This window comes from Salvelinus alpinus, chromosome 11, assembly GCF_045679555.1.
Source record: "Salvelinus alpinus chromosome 11, SLU_Salpinus.1, whole genome shotgun sequence".
Classification (NCBI taxonomy): domain Eukaryota; kingdom Metazoa; phylum Chordata; class Actinopteri; order Salmoniformes; family Salmonidae; genus Salvelinus; species Salvelinus alpinus.
In genome coordinates this window covers 46,012,044-46,031,329 of record NC_092096.1, presented here as the reverse complement: position 1 = coordinate 46,031,329, position 19,286 = coordinate 46,012,044, and the positions used below count along the sequence as shown (strand labels likewise).

The 19,286-nt window shown below is 40.6% G+C and overlaps 1 protein-coding gene across 2 annotated transcripts in view; it reads left to right on the top strand.

The window, feature by feature from the left end:
* The window catches only part of LOC139534250 (6-phosphofructo-2-kinase/fructose-2,6-bisphosphatase-like), an 82,254-nt gene that overhangs the window by 7,283 nt on the left and 55,685 nt on the right, over nt 1-19,286 (top strand). Inside the window, exons 3-5 of one of the 2 annotated variants that reach the window (XM_071333249.1) lie at nt 9,578-9,674; nt 9,842-9,908; nt 11,244-11,318. In XM_071333249.1, coding sequence (XP_071189350.1) covers nt 9,578-9,674; nt 9,842-9,908; nt 11,244-11,318 — 239 coding nt within the window. Of the gene's footprint in view, nt 1-9,577; nt 9,675-9,841; nt 9,909-11,243; nt 11,319-11,711; nt 12,657-19,286 lie in introns of those variants that run through there. The other variant, XM_071333250.1, reaches the window with a different exon arrangement.

The following is a 19,286-nucleotide window of genomic DNA, read 5'->3' as shown; positions in this document are numbered from 1 at the left end:
AAATGTTTGTTTTGTTCGATAAAGTCCATAATTTATGTCCAAATATCTCCTTTTTGTTTGCGCGTTCAGTTCACAAATCCAAATTCATGAGGCGCGAGCACTAGATCCAGACGAAGAGTTAAAAAGTTCCGTTACAGTTTGTAGAAACATGTCAAACGATGTATAGAATCAATCTTTAGGATGTTTAAATAAATCTTCAGCAATGTTCCAACCGGAGAATTCCTTTGTCTGTAAAAATGCAATGGAACGCAGCTAACTCTCACAGGCGCGAGCGAGACTGAGCTCATGGCATTCTGCCAGACTTCGTACTCAATCAGCTCTTATTCTCTCCTCCTTCACAGTAGAAGCCTGAAACAAGGTTCTAAAGACTGTTGACATCTAGTGGAAGCCTTAGGAAGTGGACCAAATTTTACACTGTATATTGGATAGGCAAAGACTTGAAAACCTACAAACCTCAGATTTCCCACTTCCTGGTTGGATTTTTTCTCAGGTTTTTGCCTGCCATATGAGTTCTGTTATACTCACAGACATCATTCAAACAGTTTTAGAAACTTCAGAGTGTTTTCTTTCCAATACTACTAATAATATGCATATATTAGCATCTGGGACAGAGTAGGAGGCAGTTCACTCTGGGCACGCTATTCATCCAAAAGTGAAAATGCTACCCCCTATCCCCAAAAAGTTAATTAGTGCTGAAAATTCCCTTTTTTCATGCGTTGCTACGGGGTCCTGAAAGAGCTATCGGACTGAAACTTGTGTGGTCCGTCTCTATGGACCGAGGACGTTTCAATGCACCTAGTCTTGTGATTATTCGTCTTTGAAGTCTGTACCGTTTACAAGAAATGTCCATTTGGTTATGAAATGTAAATTTGCCATATACAGTCAGTTGCCATCTGGTGGAATTTTCCTGTACAGCAGAAACAAATCTAAAATACATGTATATCTTGGAAACCAAGTGTCTTGGAAACTCTTTTATGACTTCCTGGAAGACCAGGCCTTGGGGGGGGGGGGGGGGGGGGGGGGGTGACCTGAGGCCGTCGTCCTATTTTAATAGCACCCGCGGATATCTAAGGACCATCCATTTGCCCTATGATTAATGAGGATTTTCATGCGTCCCTTATGTAGGGAAGTCCGTGTAGTCGAAAGACATGGGTAATCATGAGATCAGCGGTATCCTTCGCTGAGGGCAACTTGGGTAAGGCAATGAAATGGGCTGCCTTGGGGAACTGACTACCAGGATAGTGGTAAGCCCTTGAGATGGAGGTGACCCTGTGATAAAGTCTACGGACAGGTGGGACCAGGTCCGGCTGGTCCCATACTCCATTTCACAGGGGCCACAATGTGGAAGCTGAGGATGATGAGTTTGCAGTCCCTCTCCTTGTTAGAGACATTGTGTAGGTGGGACAGGGTGTCTGCTTTCTGGTTCTTGGATCACGGGCGATAGGCTAGTGTGAAATCGAACATGTTAAAAAACAGAGCCCACCTAGCCTGGCGAGCGTGCAACTTCTTGGCTTCTTGAATGGAGACCAAGTTCTTATGGTCCGTCCAGATCACGAAAGGATGAGGTGCCCCTTCCAACCAGTGTCTCCACCCCTCAAGGGTCCACTTAACTGCCAAAGCTCCCGGTTGCCTACATCGTAGTTGCGTTCTGCTGGTGAGAACCGCTTGGAGATAAAGGCGAATGGCTGCAGTTTCTTGTCCTCCTCCTTTCATTGTAAAAGGACCGCACCTGTGCCAGTGTCCGAGGCGTCCACCCCTACCACAAAGGGACGACTAGGATGAACAAAGATGGGTCCAGAAGTGAAATGTGCCTTGAGCTCCATGAATGCCCTCTCATCCTCAGAAGTCCAGCAAAGACGGGTTTGAGACTTGCGGGTTAGGACCGTGAGAGGCTCTGCTTGTAAAAATTGACGGAACTTCTGGACCTGCTTGAGTGGGACAAGATGGTGACCGCCTCAAATTTGTCAATAGGGGGGCGCTATTTTCACTTTGTAAAAAATCGTGCCCAAATTAAACTGCCTCGTACTCTATTCTTGCTCGTACAATATGCATATTATTATTACTATTGGATAGAAAACACTCTCTAGTTTCTAAAACCGTTTGAATTATATCTGTGAGTAAAACAGAACTCATTTTCCAGCAAACTTCCTGACAGGAAGTGAAAAATCTGAAATCGAGGCTCTGTTCCAGGGTCTTCCTATTAATTTGCCTGAAATCTATGGATCTACATGCACTGCATACGCCTTCCACTAGATGTCAACATGCAGTGAGAGGTGGAATGGGGTGTCTAGCTTGATCTGAGGCCGAACAAGAGCTTTTGGAATGACGTGTCTGGAAATGTCATTGTCTTGGAAGGCGCGAGAAGGAACCCGAGATTGCCTTCTGAAAAGCTTTCGGTATACACGTTAGATATCTCCGGCTCTGATTTTATTTGATAAATGTGATAAAAACATCATAAAGTAGTTTTTTAAATCGAGTTATATCAGTTTATTGAACGTTTATTGCGAGTTTTGGAATTTTCTTTTCTTTGCGTCATGTGAAGTTGGCCACGTTTGCGCCACATGGCTAGCTATGGTTGCTAATTCGACAGGAGAAGAGGACATTCTAAAACCAAACAACGATTATTCTGGACAAAGGACTCCTTGTACAAGATTCTGATGGAAGCTCAGCAAAAGTAGGAACCATTTATGATGTTATTTTGTATTTCTGTGGAAAATGTTTAGTCATATTTTCCGCCCTTATTTTAGGCGCTGTCTCGCTATAACGTAAGCTGTATGTCGTACTAAAGTTATTTTTAAAAATCTAACACAGCGGTTGCATTAAGAACTAGTGTATCTTTCATTTGCTGTACAACATGCATTTTTTAGTAAAGTTTATGATGAGTTATTTGATTAGATTAGGTGACTGTTCAAGATATCTCCGGACAATTTTGTGCATTTTGACTACGTATTCACATTGTAAAACCACGATTTGTACCGCTAAATATGCACATATGTACATATATGTAAACAAAACATATATGTATTGTGTAACATGATGTTATAGGACTGTCATCTGATGAAGTTTGTCAAGGTTAGTGAATCATTTTATATCTTTTGCTGTTTTTTTGCGATCGCTACCTTTGCGGTGAATGAATGCGGTTGTGTGGTTGGCTATTGTAGTAAGCTAATATAATGCTATATTGTGTTTTCGCTGTAAAACACTTAAAAAATCTGAAATATTGGCTGGATTCACAAGATGTTTGTCTTTCATTTGCTGTACACCATGTATTTTTCATAAATGTTTTATGATGAGTATTTAGATATTTCACGTTGCTCTCTGTAGTTATTCTAGCTGCTTTGGTGACATTTGTGATTGTAGCTGCAATGTAAAACTATGATTTATACCTGAAATATGCAAATTTTTCGAACAAAACATAGATTTATTGTATAACATGTTATAAGACTGTCATCTGATGAAGTTGTTTCTTGGTTAGTGACTAATTATATCTCTATTTGGTCGAATTTGTGATAGCTACCTATGCGGTAAAAAATTGTGAAAATATGCGGTTGAGTCTTTTGCTATTGTGGTTAGCTAATAGAAATACATATTGTGTTTTCGCTGTAAAACATTTTAAAAATCGGAAATGATGGCTGGATTCACAAGATGTGTATCTTTCATTTGGTGTCTTGGACTTGTGATTTCATGATATTTATATGCTAGTATTTACTTGTGGCGCTATGCTAGGCTATGCTAGTCAGCTTTTTACTGATGAGGATGCTCCCGGATCCGGGATTGTGACCCAGTAGAAGTTAATCCAGCCAAGGTGTCAGATTTCAAAAAGCCTTTACGGCGAATGCAAACCATGTGATTATCTGAGGACAGCGTCCAGCTAACAAATGCATAACAAATAATTTTCAACCAGGGAGTTGCGACACGAAAGTCAGAAATAGCGATATAAGGGTCCTTTTGTTCGATGAATTCCTTCTTTATATCCATAAAAACTCAGTTTAGCTGGCGCACTTCAGTCAATAATCCACTCGGTTTCCTTCCTTCAAAATGCATACAAAATGAATCCCAAACGTTACCAATAAACTTATCCAAACAAGTCAATCAACGTTTATAATCAATCCTTAGGTACCCTAAAACACAAATAAACGATACAATTTAGGACGGAGAAACGTTATTGTCTTTACCGGAGATAAACAAAAAGAACGCACTCTCTCGGCCATGCGCTTGGAAACACTACAGCCAAAAGGGGAGCCACTTAGAAAAACTACAACTTCTCCCTAATTTTTCCAAAAACCAGCCTGAAACTCTTTCTAAAGACTATTGACATCTGGTGGAAGCCCTAGGAACTGCAATCGGGGACCATTTCGCTCTATTATAAAAGTGCCAAGCATTGAAATCAGTGGTATGCCTTTTTTATTTCATTTTTTAAGGTTTGTCCTCTGGGTTTCGCCTGCCATTTCAGTTCTGTTAAACTCACAGACATTATTTGAACAGTTTTAGGAACTTCAGAGTGTTTTCTATCCAGATATACCAATATGCATATATGCATATCCTAGCTTCTGGGCTTGAGTAGCAGGCGTTTACTTTGGGCACGCTTTTCATCCGGACGTCAAAATACCGCCCCCTATCCCAAAGAAGTGAACTTCTTACGGCTGATCCCGTTAACGGCATCGATATGACAACAGCCAGTGAAAGTGCAGGGCGCAATTAAAATTCCTCAAACATACAAGTATTTTACACCATTTTAAATTTAATCTTGTTGTTAATCCCACCACAGTGTCAGATTATGCATATTTTAGCTTCTGGGCCTGAGTAGCAGTCAGTTTACTCTGGGCACCTTATTCATCCAGGCTACTCAATACTGCCCCCCAGCCATTAAGAGGTGTGTTTTCTGTGTCCTTTGCAGAAGCTTGAATTGTTTACAGTGTGCTTTCGTTTCCTGAGTGAGTTTGAGACTTAGTGTTTGTTGTTTTTTCAAGTGTACTCTGGTCTTACGGCTACCGTTTCTCAGTAAAGTATTATGTTTATCCTTAACAGGGAAATAATAATGAGTAAATTGGACACACCTGAGTGTCGTTAATGTCTCTAAGACGGTCTCTGCTGCCCTCCGGTCACAGGTGGAACCATGATGTGTGTGTGTGTGTGTCCCACATCTGTTGCTAGGGGGTAAGGATGTTAGGAACAATACAGGATGAATCACAATAATTGTTTGCTAAAATAATTGTAAAAATGTAATGCAATGACAATCCTGGTTATAGGTAACAATATTTTGCATGAACTGTCAACATTATTATTAATTATATTAATTGTTAATAATGGAAATTAAGATACACAAGATTTTTTATTACATATAGTTTTTTAATAGCTATATTTAAAGAAAATGGAGGTGAGGGCATTGGAAATGCTTTTAGCGGTTGATCTGCTTCTGTTCTCAGGCAGAACAGGGATCCGAAAGGACAGGGGTGGCCTGCTGGGACGACAACCCAACTTGGGATGGGGAGGGGCTTTACTGGGTGGGATTGTGGAGAACAATTGGGGGGTTACCTAGTAGCAGTGCAAATATCATGGTACAGCTACAGTACCAGTCAAAAGTTTGGACACAGCTACTCATTCAAGGATTTTTCTATATTTTTACATTTTAGAATAATAGTGAAGACCTCAAATCGATGAAATAACACATACGGAATCATGTAGTAACCAAAAAAGTGTTAAACAAAACAAATTAGCCACCCTTTGCCTTGATGACAATTTTACACACTCTTGGCATTCTCTCAACCAGCTTCAAGCATCATGAGGTAGTCACCTGGAATGCATTTCAGTTAACAGGTGTGACTTGTTCAAAGTTAATTTGTGGAATTTCTTTCCTTCTGAATGTTTTTGAGCCAATCAATTGTGTTGTGACAAGGTAGGGATGGTCTACAGAAGATAGTCCTATTTGGTAAAAGACCAAGTCCATATTATGGCAAGAACAGCTCAAATAAACAAAGAGGAACGACAGTCCATCAAGACACGAAGGTCAGTCAATCCGAAAAATTACAACAACTTTAAAAGTTTCTTCAAGTGTAGTCGCAAAAAACATCAAGCGCTATGATGAAACTGGATCTCATGAGGTCTGCCACAGGAAAGGAAAACCCAGAGTTACCTCTGCTGCATAGGATCAGTTCATTAGAATAACTACACCTCAGATTGCAGCCCAAATAACAGAGTTCAAATAAGTTCAAATAACAGACACATCTCAACATCAACTGTTCAGGGGAGACTGCATGAATCAGGCCTTCATGGTTGAATTGCTGCAAATAAAACACTACTAAAGGACACCAATAAAAATAAGAGACTTGCTTGGGCCAAGAAACACGAGCAATAGACATTCGATTGGTGGAAATCTGTCCTTTGGTCTGATGTGTCCAAATTTGACACTTTTGGTTCCAACCGCAGTGTCTTTGTGAGACGCAGAGTAGGCTAATGAATGATCTCCGCATGTGTGGTTCCCACCGTGAAGCATAGAGGAGGAGGTGTGATGGTGTGGGGGTGCTTTTCTGGTGACACTGTCTGTGATTTTATTTAGAATTCAAGGCACACTTAGCCAGCATGTCTACCACAGCATTATGCAGTGATACGCCATCCCATCTGGTATGCAGTTAGTGGGACTATAATTTGTTTTTCAACAGTACAATGACCCAACGCACCTCCAGGCTGTGTAAGGGCTATTTGACCAAGAAGATGATTGATGGAGTGCTGCATCAGATGACCTGGCCTCCACAATCACCCGACCTGGACCCAATTGAGGTGGTTTGGGATGAGTTGAACTGCAGCGTGAAGGAAAACAGCCAACAAGTGCTCAACGCATGTGGGAACTCCTTCAAGACTATTGGAAAAGCTTTCCTTGTGAAGCTGGTTGAGAGAATGCTAAGAGTGTGAAAAGCTGTCATCAAGGCAAAGGGTGGCCAGTTTGAAGAATTAAAATATAAAATATATTTTGATTTGTTTAATACTTTTTTGGTTACTACATGATTCCATATGTTTAGAAAAACCCTTGAATGATTAGGTGTGTCCAAACTTTTGACTGGTACTCTATATAAATAAATTAAATTAAAAAATTAAAACAGCTACCTTCACTGAAAAGAAATTCCAACTAATGGTACCACAACACAACACACCCCAATACCACACAACACAAAACAATGTCACACAACACGTTAAACAAATACCTCAATTGGATAGGAGTTTCAACTAAAGGTAACACAACTCAATACAATACCACACAACACAACACACCACAAGACAAAACAACACAACACAGGATAACACAACATAACACAACACAACAGGAGAAGGTAACCAGATACATCAGCTAGGAGTTCCAACTAAAGATACCACAACACAACAAAATACAACACAAGACAACATAACGTATCACAACACCAGACAACACAACCGAACACACCACAACACAATAAAACACAAGACAACCCTACACAACACAAGTACAACACTACACAACAAACCATAACACAATACCACACAAGACAGCAAAAGATAACTCAACAGAAGTTAACCAGATACATCAACTGGAGTTCCAACTAAAGGTACCACAAGATAATAGAATACAAGACAACACACCACAGCAAAACAGAAGACAACAACACAACACAAAACAACACTAGACAATACAACTGAACACAACCGAAAACAATAGAACACAAGACCACACCACAACACAACTGAACACAACAACACAACACAATATCACAAAGCATTACAAGACAAGACCACACACCACAACTCAAGACAACACAACACAACACACCACAGCAGCACAACACAGCACAGGACAACACACCACAATACAATTAGTTGACGAGATACTTTAACTGGATAGGAGTTCCAACTAAAGGTACCACAACACATGACAAGACAACACAACACACCACAAGACTAGACAACACACCACAACACAATACAATACAACTCAAGACAACACAACAAAACAGAAGACAACACAAACATTTAACCAGATACCTCAACTATATAGGAGTTCCAACTAAAGGTACAACAACACAACACAAAACAACACTACACAACACAACACAAAACAACACAATACCACACAACAACAAAATACCACACAACACAATACAACACAAGACAACACAACAGATATGCCAAGTCTAGGTCCAAAAGGCTTCTTAACAACTTCTACCCCCAAGCCATAAGTCTCCTGAACAGCTAATCAAATGGCTACCCAGACTATTTGCATTGCCCCCCCTCTTTTACGCTGCTACTACTCTCTGTTTATCATCTATGCATAGTCACTTTAACTCCCCCTACATGTACATATTACCTCAATTACCTCGACTAACCTGTGCCCCCGCATATTGACTCTGTACCGGTACCCCCTGTATATAGCCTCGCTACTGTTATTTAACTGCTGCTCTTTAATTTTAAACTGCTGCTCTCTTTATTTTTACTTATCTATTTTTTACTTAACATTTATTTTTCTTCAAACTGCATTGTTGGTTAAGGACTTGTAAGTAACCATTTCACGTTGTGTGGTCCACACATATTGTATTCGGAGCATGTGACAAATACAATTTGATTTGACAAGACCACACAACACAACACAGCACAGGACAACACAACACAAAACAACCCAACACAGCAGACCACAACACACCACAATACAACACAATACAACACAAGATGTTAACCAGATATCTCAACTGGATAGGAGTTCCAACTAAAGGTACCACAACACATCACAATACCACACAAGACAAAACAACACAACACAACACAACACAACACAATACCAGACAAGACAACACACCACAACACAAGACAACACAAGACCACACACCACAAGACAAAACAACACAGCACAGCACAGGACAACACAACACAACACGTTAACTAAATACCTCAACTGGATAGGAGTTCCATCTAAAGGTACCACAACACATCACATCACAACAAACCACCACAGCAGCATACCAGCAGCACACCACCCTGCATCCCACTTGCCTCTGTCGCTAAGCAGGGTTAGTCGGTCCCTGGATGGAAGTTGTTTTGGAGGGCCAGTAGGAGCAACTCTTTCCTCTGGTCCCCAAAAAAGATTCCAATGCCCCAGGGCAGTGATTGGGGACATTACCGTGTGTAGGGTGCAGTCTTTCAGATGGGATGTTAAACGGGTGTCCTGACTCTCTGTGTTAACCCTGTTAACCCTGGTGTCCTGGCTAAATTCCCAATCTAGCCCTTATACCATCATAGCCCCCCTAATCATCCCCAGCTTCCAATTGGCTCATTCATCCCCCCCACCTCTCCCCTGTAAGTATTCTCCAAGTCATTGCTGAAAATGAGAATGTGTTCTCAGTCAACCTACCTGATGAAATGATGGTACAAAAAAAAACACAACACAAAATGTTCACCAGTGTGTGTGTGTGTGTGTGTGTGTGTGTGTGTGTGTGTGTGTGTGTGTGTGTGTGTGTGTGTGTGTGTGTGTGTGTGTGTGTGTGTGTGTGTGTGTGTGTGTGTGTGTGTGTGTGTGTGTGTGTGTGAATGTGTGTACATGTGGTCCTGTCCTCTCCAGTTTTTAATGTAGGTCAGTACCGGCGGGATGCGACCCAGTCCTATAAGAGCTATGAGTTCTTTAGACCTGACAACCAAGAAGCCATGAAGATACGCAAGTATGAACCAATCACAAAGCCTGTTATCAGAGTATAAACGAATGATAGCCTGTTATGAGAATGAACCGACCAGACAGTCTGTTAGAATATGAATTAGTCTGTCCTAAGAGTATGATGCAAGCTCACTGTGTGTGTTTGTGTCTGCGCACGTGCGTGATTGTGTGTAGGGCCTGTGCCATTGCGGCTCTGAAGGATGTGTGTGCCTACTTCATGCAGGAACAAGGACAGGTGGCAGTGAGTAACCATCATGGAATCTTATGAAATGATGGGATCTTCATGAACCTACAATGTGGTTCAAAATTATTGACACCCTTGATAAGGATGAGCAACAATTACTGTATAAAATATATTATTAAAATACTGAGCTATATTGTATACACAACAAAATGGGGAAACTATATTGTTTTATGCTAATACAATCCCTCAGAGACAGAGATATGGTTTAACAAGTAATGTATATTTTTTCAAAAAGGTAGGGGTCAAAATGATTGGAACCCCTGTTTTCAATACCTTTTAATACCTGACCTTGCTAGAATAACGGCACTGAGCCTTTTTCTAAAATGTTTTATGAGAACGGAGAACACATTTGGAGAGATCTTAGACCAACATTATTTGATTTTATACAGTAATTTTTGCTCATCTTTATCAAGGGTTTCAATAATTCCAAACTCCAATGTATATGGACCTATACGAATACATACTGTATGAACTAGTATAAAGCAATATTAATCTATATCAGGGATGGGCAACTTTGATGGGGGTGGGGGTCACAAAAACTCTGAACTCATCATGAGGGGCCGCAGTGGCTAGCGGGTCTGCGTACCGACATCCATACCCACACATGCAGTGTGTACATTGCTTCTGTGGATCCCGAAAAGGCCCTAGCCTTTTGGGGGTCCTAAGTGAAATTTTGTTGGGGGTCCCACCCCACCTTGCAAGCAAAACATTTTAGTGGCCCCCCTCTTGAATGCGGAGATAAGATTTAGCAATTTTATAAAACATTTCATGCAATTCTACTCATTTTTACATTGGGCAGACAGACAAATTAGCAGTTTTACAGCAAATTTCCTGCAATTCTACACATTTTGCCCTAGGCTGGAGAGAAATGTTTTCCGTTTTTTATTTTACGTTCAGTAATTCGACCATGATTACTTCAAGTTTAGATAGCTGGCTAGACTAACTTACCAATCTAAAAAAAATGTGCTGACTAATTGAGTGACTTTCAGTCATTGAGAAAAAAATGCTGATGCACAACCAAATTTGGAAATTGCACCTATTCTTATGCTCAACAGTAATTTGAGACCCCGACTGGGTAAAAAAAAATAGTGATCGGGGGGATTATCCGCAGGCCTACAAAATGCCATTTGCCCATCCCTGATATATACAGCATTAAGCACTATGATGTATATGAACCTACATTATACTGTTTGAACCAGTATGGTGTATATCAGGGGTGCCAAACTCATTCCATGGAGGGTTTAAAGGAACGAGTTTAACACCTGTGATCTATTTGAACCAGTTTGAATTTAGATGAACTAGTATGAAACAGTATGATGTACATGCCCTCAGGTGTTTGATGCCACCAACACAACTATAGAACGTAGAGAAGTCATTCTCAGCTTCGCCAAGGAGAACGGATACAAGGTCAGATGGAGTTTGTAGCTGTGTGTGTATTTAGCTAGGTGTGCGTCGCTTTCTGTGAGGCTGTGTGTGTAGCTGTGTTTGTGTAGCTGTGAATTTAAAATATATATATATATTTTTAAACGTTTGTTTAACCAGGGAGACACATTGAGACCTAGGTCTCTTTCACAAACATGCCTTCGAAACAACAGTCACATCAGCACACACACAATTATATACAAAGACACAAAATATACACAATATACATACAATATACACATTAGCCATTATAATCAAATAAAACAAACAGATTCACCACTATAAAAATCCTTAACCAATTTCCTAAATTGACCCAGGGACACCAAATCATTCAAACGAAGTGCCAACTGGAGACTATTCCACACATGAGGTGCCTGATATGAAAAAGCAGATCTCCCGAACTCTGTGGTTACCAAGGAAGTCATCCTCATAAATCAAGTCTGTGACCTTCTATTATAACCTAAAATTCTAAATTTCAGCAAAGATGTTAAGTATGTTGGAAGCTTGTGGAGTAGGTGCTTTATATATATATATTTTGTAATAACGTGATCTATGTGTCTTTTAAAGAGGTCCAGCAAACTTTTTGGTAAAGGATGCAGTGATGAGTATTAAAAATGTCAGATGTAATAAAATGAAGGGTGAATCAACGGATTATAGAGTACAGTCAGTTTTACTTCGGTAGATGGCATCACCATAGTCAAGAACAGGTAGACAAATTGATTCTACAATTCGCTTCCTGCTAGCCAGAGAACAACAAGCTTTATTTCTATGTAAGAAACCCACTTTACATTTACAAGTTTAACAACCTAATTTTTATGTTTCTTAAACGATAGATCATTGTGTATCCAAATACTAAGGTATTTGTATGCAGGGACTTGTTCAATTACATAACCATTTAAGGAGTGCATAGGAGATGTTGTACCCACTGTGAATATTGAAACCTACCCCAACCAGAGACTGTGGATAGATGGGAGCATTCACACAAAACTGAAAGCGTGAAACACCGCATTTAACCAGGGCAAGAACTCCGGGAATATGGAAGAATACAAACAGTGTAGTAATTCCCTTGGCAAAGCAATCAAGCAGGCTAAACGTCGGTATAGGGACAAAGTTGAGTCCAAGTTCAATGGCTCAGACACCAGACGTATGTGGCAGGGTCTACAGACAATCACGGATTCTAAAAGAAAAACCAGCGAAGTCGCGGACACCGACGTCTTGCATCCGGACAGGCTGAACACCTTCTTCGCTCGATTTGAGGATAATACAGTGCCACCGACGTGGCCCGCTATCAAGGACTGTGGGCTCTCCTTCTCCGTGGCTGATGTGAGTAAGAGGTTTAACTTCTTTGGGTTAGGGGGCGCTATTTTCACATTGGGAAAAAATCGTGCCCAATTTAAACGGCCTCGTACTCTATTCTAGATCGTACAATATGCATATTATTACTATTGGATAGAAAACACTCTCAAATTTCTAAAACCGTTTGAATTATATCTGTGAGTAAAAAAGAACTTACTTCCTGTCAGGAAGTGAAAAATCTGAAATCGAGGCTCTGTTCCAGGGCCTTCCTAATTCATTTGCTTGAAATCTATGGATATACATGCACTTCATACGCCTTCCAATAGATGTCAACAGGCAGTGGTAGGTGGAATGGGGTGTCTAGCTTGATCTGAGGTCGAACAAGAGCTCTTGGAATGACGTGACCCCAAATTTCCTTTGTTCAGCAAGGCGCGGGAAGAAACCCTGGATTGCCTTCTGAAAAGCTTTCAGTATAGACGGCTAATATCTCCGGCTTTGATTTTATTTGATACATGTGATAATATCATTGTAAAGTATGTTTTTTCAATATAGTTTTATCAGATTATTGAACGTTTATCGGGAGTTTTGGCGTTTTCAGTTCTCTGCGTTTGGTGAAGATGGACAACTTCGCGCCACTTGGCTAGCTTTGGTTGCTAATTCGACAGGAGAAGAGGACATTCTAACACCAAACAACGATTATTCTGGACAAAGGACTCCTTGTACAAGATTCTGATGGAAGCTCAGCAAAAGTAGGAACCATTTATGATGTTATTTCGTATTTCTGTGGAAAATGTTTAGTACTATCTTCCGCCCTCATTGCAGGCGCTGTCTCGCTATAACGTAAGCTGTATGTCGTACTAAAGTTATTTTTAGAATTCTAACATGGCGATTGCATTAAGAACTAGTGTATCTTTCATTTGCTGTACAACATGCATTTTTTAGTAAAGTTTATGATAAGTTCTTTGATTAGATTAGGTGAGTGTCAGAAATATATCCGGATAATTTTGTGCAGTTTGGCTACGTATTCACATTGTAAAACCACGATTTGTACCGCTAAATATGCACATTTTCAAACAAAACATATATGTATTGTGTAACATGATGTTATAGGACTGTCATCTGATGAAGTTTGTCAAGGTTAGTGAATGATTTTATATCTTTTGCTGTTTTTTTGCGATCGCTACCTTTGCGGTGAATGAATGCGGTTGTGTGGTTGGCTATTGTGGTACGCTAATATAATGCTATATTGTGTTTTCGCTGTAAAACAGTTAGAAAATCTGAAATATTGGCTGGATTCACAAGATGTTTATCTTTCATTTGCTGTACACCATGTATTTTTCATAAATGTTTTATGATGAGTATTTAGGTATTTCACGTTGCTCTCTGTAGTTATTCTTGCTGCTTCGGTGCTATTTGTGATTGTAGCTGCAATGTAAAACTATGATTTATACCTGAAATATGCAAATTTTTCAAACAAAACATAGATTTATTGTATAACATGTTATAAGACTGTCATCTGATGAAGTTGTTTCTTGGTTAGTGACTAATTCTATCTCTATTTGGGGGTTTTGTGCAAGCTACCTGTGCTGTGAAAGAAATGTCTGTGCTTTTTTGTATTTGGTGGTGAGCTAACATAAATATACGTGGTGTTTTCGCTGTAAAACATTTTTAAAAATCGGAGATGTTGGCTGGATTCACAAGATGTTTATCTTTCATTTGCTGTATTGGACTTGTTAATGTGTGAAAGTTAAATATTTCCAAAAAATATTTTTTGAATTTCGCTGCCTTTTCAGTGGGGCTAGACAGGTTAAGCGTGTTAACCATCGCAAGGCTGCTGGCCCAGATGGTATCCCTAGACGCGTCCTCAGAGCATGTGCAGACCAGATATATTCAATCTCTCCCTTTCCCAGTCCACATGCTTCAAGATGGCCACCATTGTCCCTGTTCCCAAGAAAGCAAAGTTAATTGAACTAAATTACTATCGCCCCATAGCACTCACCTCTGTCATCATGAAGTGCTTTGAGAGACTAGTCAAGGATCATATCACCTCCACCTTACCTGCCACCCTAGACCCACTTCAATTGCTTACTGCCCCAATAGATCCACAGACGATGCAATCGCAACCACACTGCACACTGCCCTGTCCCATCTGGACAAGAGGCATACCTATGCTGTTCATTGATTATAGCTCAGAATTCAACACCATAGTACCCTCCCAGCTCAACATCAAGCTCGAATCCCTGGGTCTGAACACCGCCCTGTGCAACTTTGTCCTGGAATTCCAGACGGGTCGCCCCCAGGTGGTGAAGGTAGGAAACAACACCTCCTCTTCGCTGATCCTCAACACCGGGGCCCCATAAGGGTGCGTGCTCAGACCCCTCCTGTACTCCCTGGTCACCCATGACTGCGTGGCCAAGCACGCCTCCAACTCAATCATGAAGTTTGCAGATGACACAACAGTAGTACGCCTGATTACCAACAATGATGAGACAGCCTGCAGGGAGGAGGTGAGGGCTCTGGGAGTGGTGCCAGGTAAATAACCTCTCACTCAACAAAACTAAGGAGATGATCGTAGACTTCAGGAAATAGCAGGTACCGCAGTGGAAAAGCTGGAAAGCTTCAAGTTCCTCAGTGTACACGTCACTGACAAACTGAAATGGTCCACCCACACGGACAGTGGGGTGAAGAAGGTGCAACAGCGCCTCTTCAACCTCAGGAGGCTAAAGAAATGTGGCTTAACACTTAAAACCCTCACAAACTTTTACAGATGCACAATTGAGAGCATCCTGTCAGGCTGTATCACCGCCTGGTACGGCAACTGCACCCACAATCGCAAAGCTCTCCAGAGGGTGGTACGGTCTGCCCAACGCATTACCGGGGGAAAACTGCTTGCCCTCCTGTTCACCCCGCTATCATCCAGACGGCGAGGTCAGTACAGGTGCATCACATCTGGGACAGAGAGATTGAAAAACAGCTTCTATTTCAAGGCCATCAGACTGCTAAACAGCCATCACTAGCACATCAGAGGCATAGATTAGACATAGATTAGGAATCACTGGCCACTTTAACAATTTCCGTTTTCTAGCGTTACTCAACTCATGTGTATAAACTGCACTCTACACTATTCTACGCTATCTTAGTCACGTTTTCACCCATTTCATACGTACAGTATAGAGTACAGTACTATTCTACGATATTTTAGTCACTTTAATTGTTTGTAAATATTGCATCACCCATCTCATATGTATATACTGTACTCTATACTATGCAACTGTATCTTAGTCCAATGCCGCTCTGACATATATGTATATATATTCTTAATCCATTCCTTACTTAGATTTACATGCATTTTGGGTATATGTTGTGAAACTGTTAGATATTACTTGTTAGATATTACTGCACTGTCAGAGCTAGAAGCACAAGCATTTCGCTACACCTGCAATAACATCTGCTAAACACGTGTATGTGACCAATAGAATTTGATTTGATTTGAGTGAAGATGTAACCCAACGGATACTTTTACAAGACTTTGAAAACAGCATGTATTTAGTTTTGCTGATTTAGCTTTACATTCGTAAAGGCTTCCTGAACAGCTGTAAAATCAGACTGTAACCTTGACACAGCTAAATCAGCAGTCTGAGCAATTGCATACGTAATAGTGTCATCCGCATACAAATGAAGATCACAATTTTTAACAGATTGACCATTCGTAAAAAGAACAGGTTCAAATACTGATCCCTGTGGAACACCTTTATGTACTTCAAGAAAATCTGACTTAATAACCTGTTATGGCTGCAGCCCGACACCGGTACACCTATGACAACATCCAGCTCAAGTGCAGGGCGCGAAATTCAAAATCTATTTTTTTTTAATATTTAACTTTCACACATTAACAAGTCCAATACAGCATTTGAAAGATAAACATCTTGTGAATCCAGCCAACATGTCCGATTTTTTAAATGTTTTACAGAGAAAACACCACATATATTTATGTTAGCTCACCACCAAATAAAAAAGAGGACAGACATTTTTCACAGCACAAGTAGGATGCAAGTAGCATGCACAAGCCAACCTAACTAACCTAGAACCAACCTAAATAACCTAGAAAAAACTACCTCAGATGACAGTCCTATAACATGTTACACAATAAATCTATGTTTTGTTCAAAAAATGTGCATATTTTAGCTATAAATCAGTTTTACATTACTGCTACCATCATAGCTACAGTCAGAAATCGCACGGGAGTAGCCAGAGAAAATACAGACACCAACGTCAACTACTAATTACACATCATAAAACATTTCAGAAAAATATATGGTGGATAGCTAATGAAAGACAAAGATCTTGTGAATACAGCCAATATTTCCGATTTTTGAAGTGTTTTACAGCGAAAACACAATATATCGTTATATTAGCTTACTACAATAGCTAACACACAGCAGCATTGATTCTAGTCAAACGGTAGCGATAGCACAGTTCGACAGATATATGAAATAGTATCCCAAATTGGGTCCTTATCTTTGTTGATCTTCCATCAGAATGTTCTCCAAGGGGTCCTTTGTTCAGAACCGTCTTTATTTGGATCCAGAACGAACTATTTCCCTCTTGAATTAGCAAGCACACTGGCCGTGCGGTGCTAACCTCTCCTTCTTGAAAAAATTCTTGCGATGCATCACGTCTAAAGTCCAGAATAAATTTCAATAATATAATTAAACTATATTGAAAAAACATACTTTAGGATGATATTGTGACATGTATCAAATAAAATCGAAGCCAGAGATCATATTCACCTATAACGAGGGTTTTCCAGGAGGCGATTCCAGGTCCAATTTCGCGCCCAAGAAAAAAAATAAAGTGCGCAACTCTCACTCCAAGAGGTTGTATTCAATCCCAGAATGAGATAATCAAGTCATTTCTGCTCTCACTTCCGCATGACACCCAGGGGAAGGTGTATGACGTGTTTCTACAGTCCTAAGTGACATGCCCTTTTATAGACAAGCTCTTGAAGAGAGACATCGCTTTTGGAAATCTCACTTCCGGATAGGAAATGGGCTGTAAAAACAGTTCTGTTCCACTTAGAGAAATAATTCAAACGGTTTTAGAAACTAGAGACTGAGATTAGAAACTAGAGATTTCTATCCAATAGTAATAATAATATGCATATTGTATGAGCAAAAATTGAGTAAGAGGCCGTTTGAAAATGGGCACCTTTTTCCAGTTTTTCAATACGCCCCCTGCAGCCATAACAGGTTTTAACTCAAAATCTGACTTAACTCAACACAATAGTTCTGTCTCTAAGATAGTCACGAAACCAAGAACATGCGGCAAAGCCAAGGCCTATCGATGACAATTTCTTCAACAAAATACCACAATCAACAGTATCAAAGGCCTTAGACAGGTCTATAAACAAAGCAGCACAACTCATTTTAGCATACAAAGCATTGACAAGGTCATTCACAACTAATGTGGTTGCTGTAATAGTGCAATGCCCTGGTCTAAATCCTGATTGGTTTACAATGAAAATACATTTCTCAGTCAAAAAATAACAAATCTAGACATTTACCAATGACTCAAGAATCTTAGCTAGACAAGGAAGCTTAGAAATCCGTCGGTAATTGTCATGGAGTGGCAACACATATGCATATTTCCATACTTTGGGAATACTTCCTGAAGACAATGTCAAATTTAAAATGTGAGTTACTGAGGCAGGAATTGATGGTCGCTGCACACTTTAACAGACCATGTTCCAACTGATCTGCCCCTTGAGATTTCTTAATGTCTAATGCTAGCAAGGCATCAAGGACTTCCTTAATATGGCATTGACTGGGCCTCCCGAGTGGCGCAGTGGTGTGCCACTAGAGATCCTGGTTCGGGTCCAGGATCTGTCGCCCAGACCGGGAGACCCGTGGGGTGGCGCACAATTGGCCCTGCGTCATCCTTGTTAGGGGAGGGTTTGGCCAGCCGCGATGTCCTTGTCCCATCGTGGTCTAGCGACTCCTGTGGTGGGCCGGGTGCATGCACACTGACATGGTTGCCAGGTGTACTATGTTCCCTCTGACACATTGCTGACTTCCGGGTTAAAACTTCTTTGGGATCGGTGTCCCTTCCACGGGACGGTTGAGCTAATGTAGGCTAATGCGATTAGCATGAGGTTGTAAGTAACAAGAACATTTCCCAGGACATAAACATATCTTTTACTGGCAGAAAGCTGAAATTCTTGTTAATCTAACTGCGCTGTCCAATTTACAGTAGCTATTACAGTGAAGGAATACCATGCAATTGTTTGAAGAGAGTTCACAATTATGAACATGAAAAGTTATTAAGCGGCATTGTGTAAAGAAGCAGTGCAGCTTGGCTGGGTCGTGTTTCGGAGGACTCACGGCTCTCGACCTTCGCTTCTCCCGAGTCCGTACTGGAGTTGCAGCGATGGGACAAGACTGTAACTACCAATTGGATACCACGCAATTGGGGTGTTACGATAGTCTATATCGTCCTCCTAATCGGACGAGGAGAGGCGAGAAGGATCGGACCAATATGCAGAGTCGTTCGTGCTCCTGATGATTTATTAAAACCAAAACTGAACACTGAAATACAAAACAAGAAACGAAGTGCAGAAAACCGAAACAGTACCGTGTGGTGAAAACACTAACATACCTA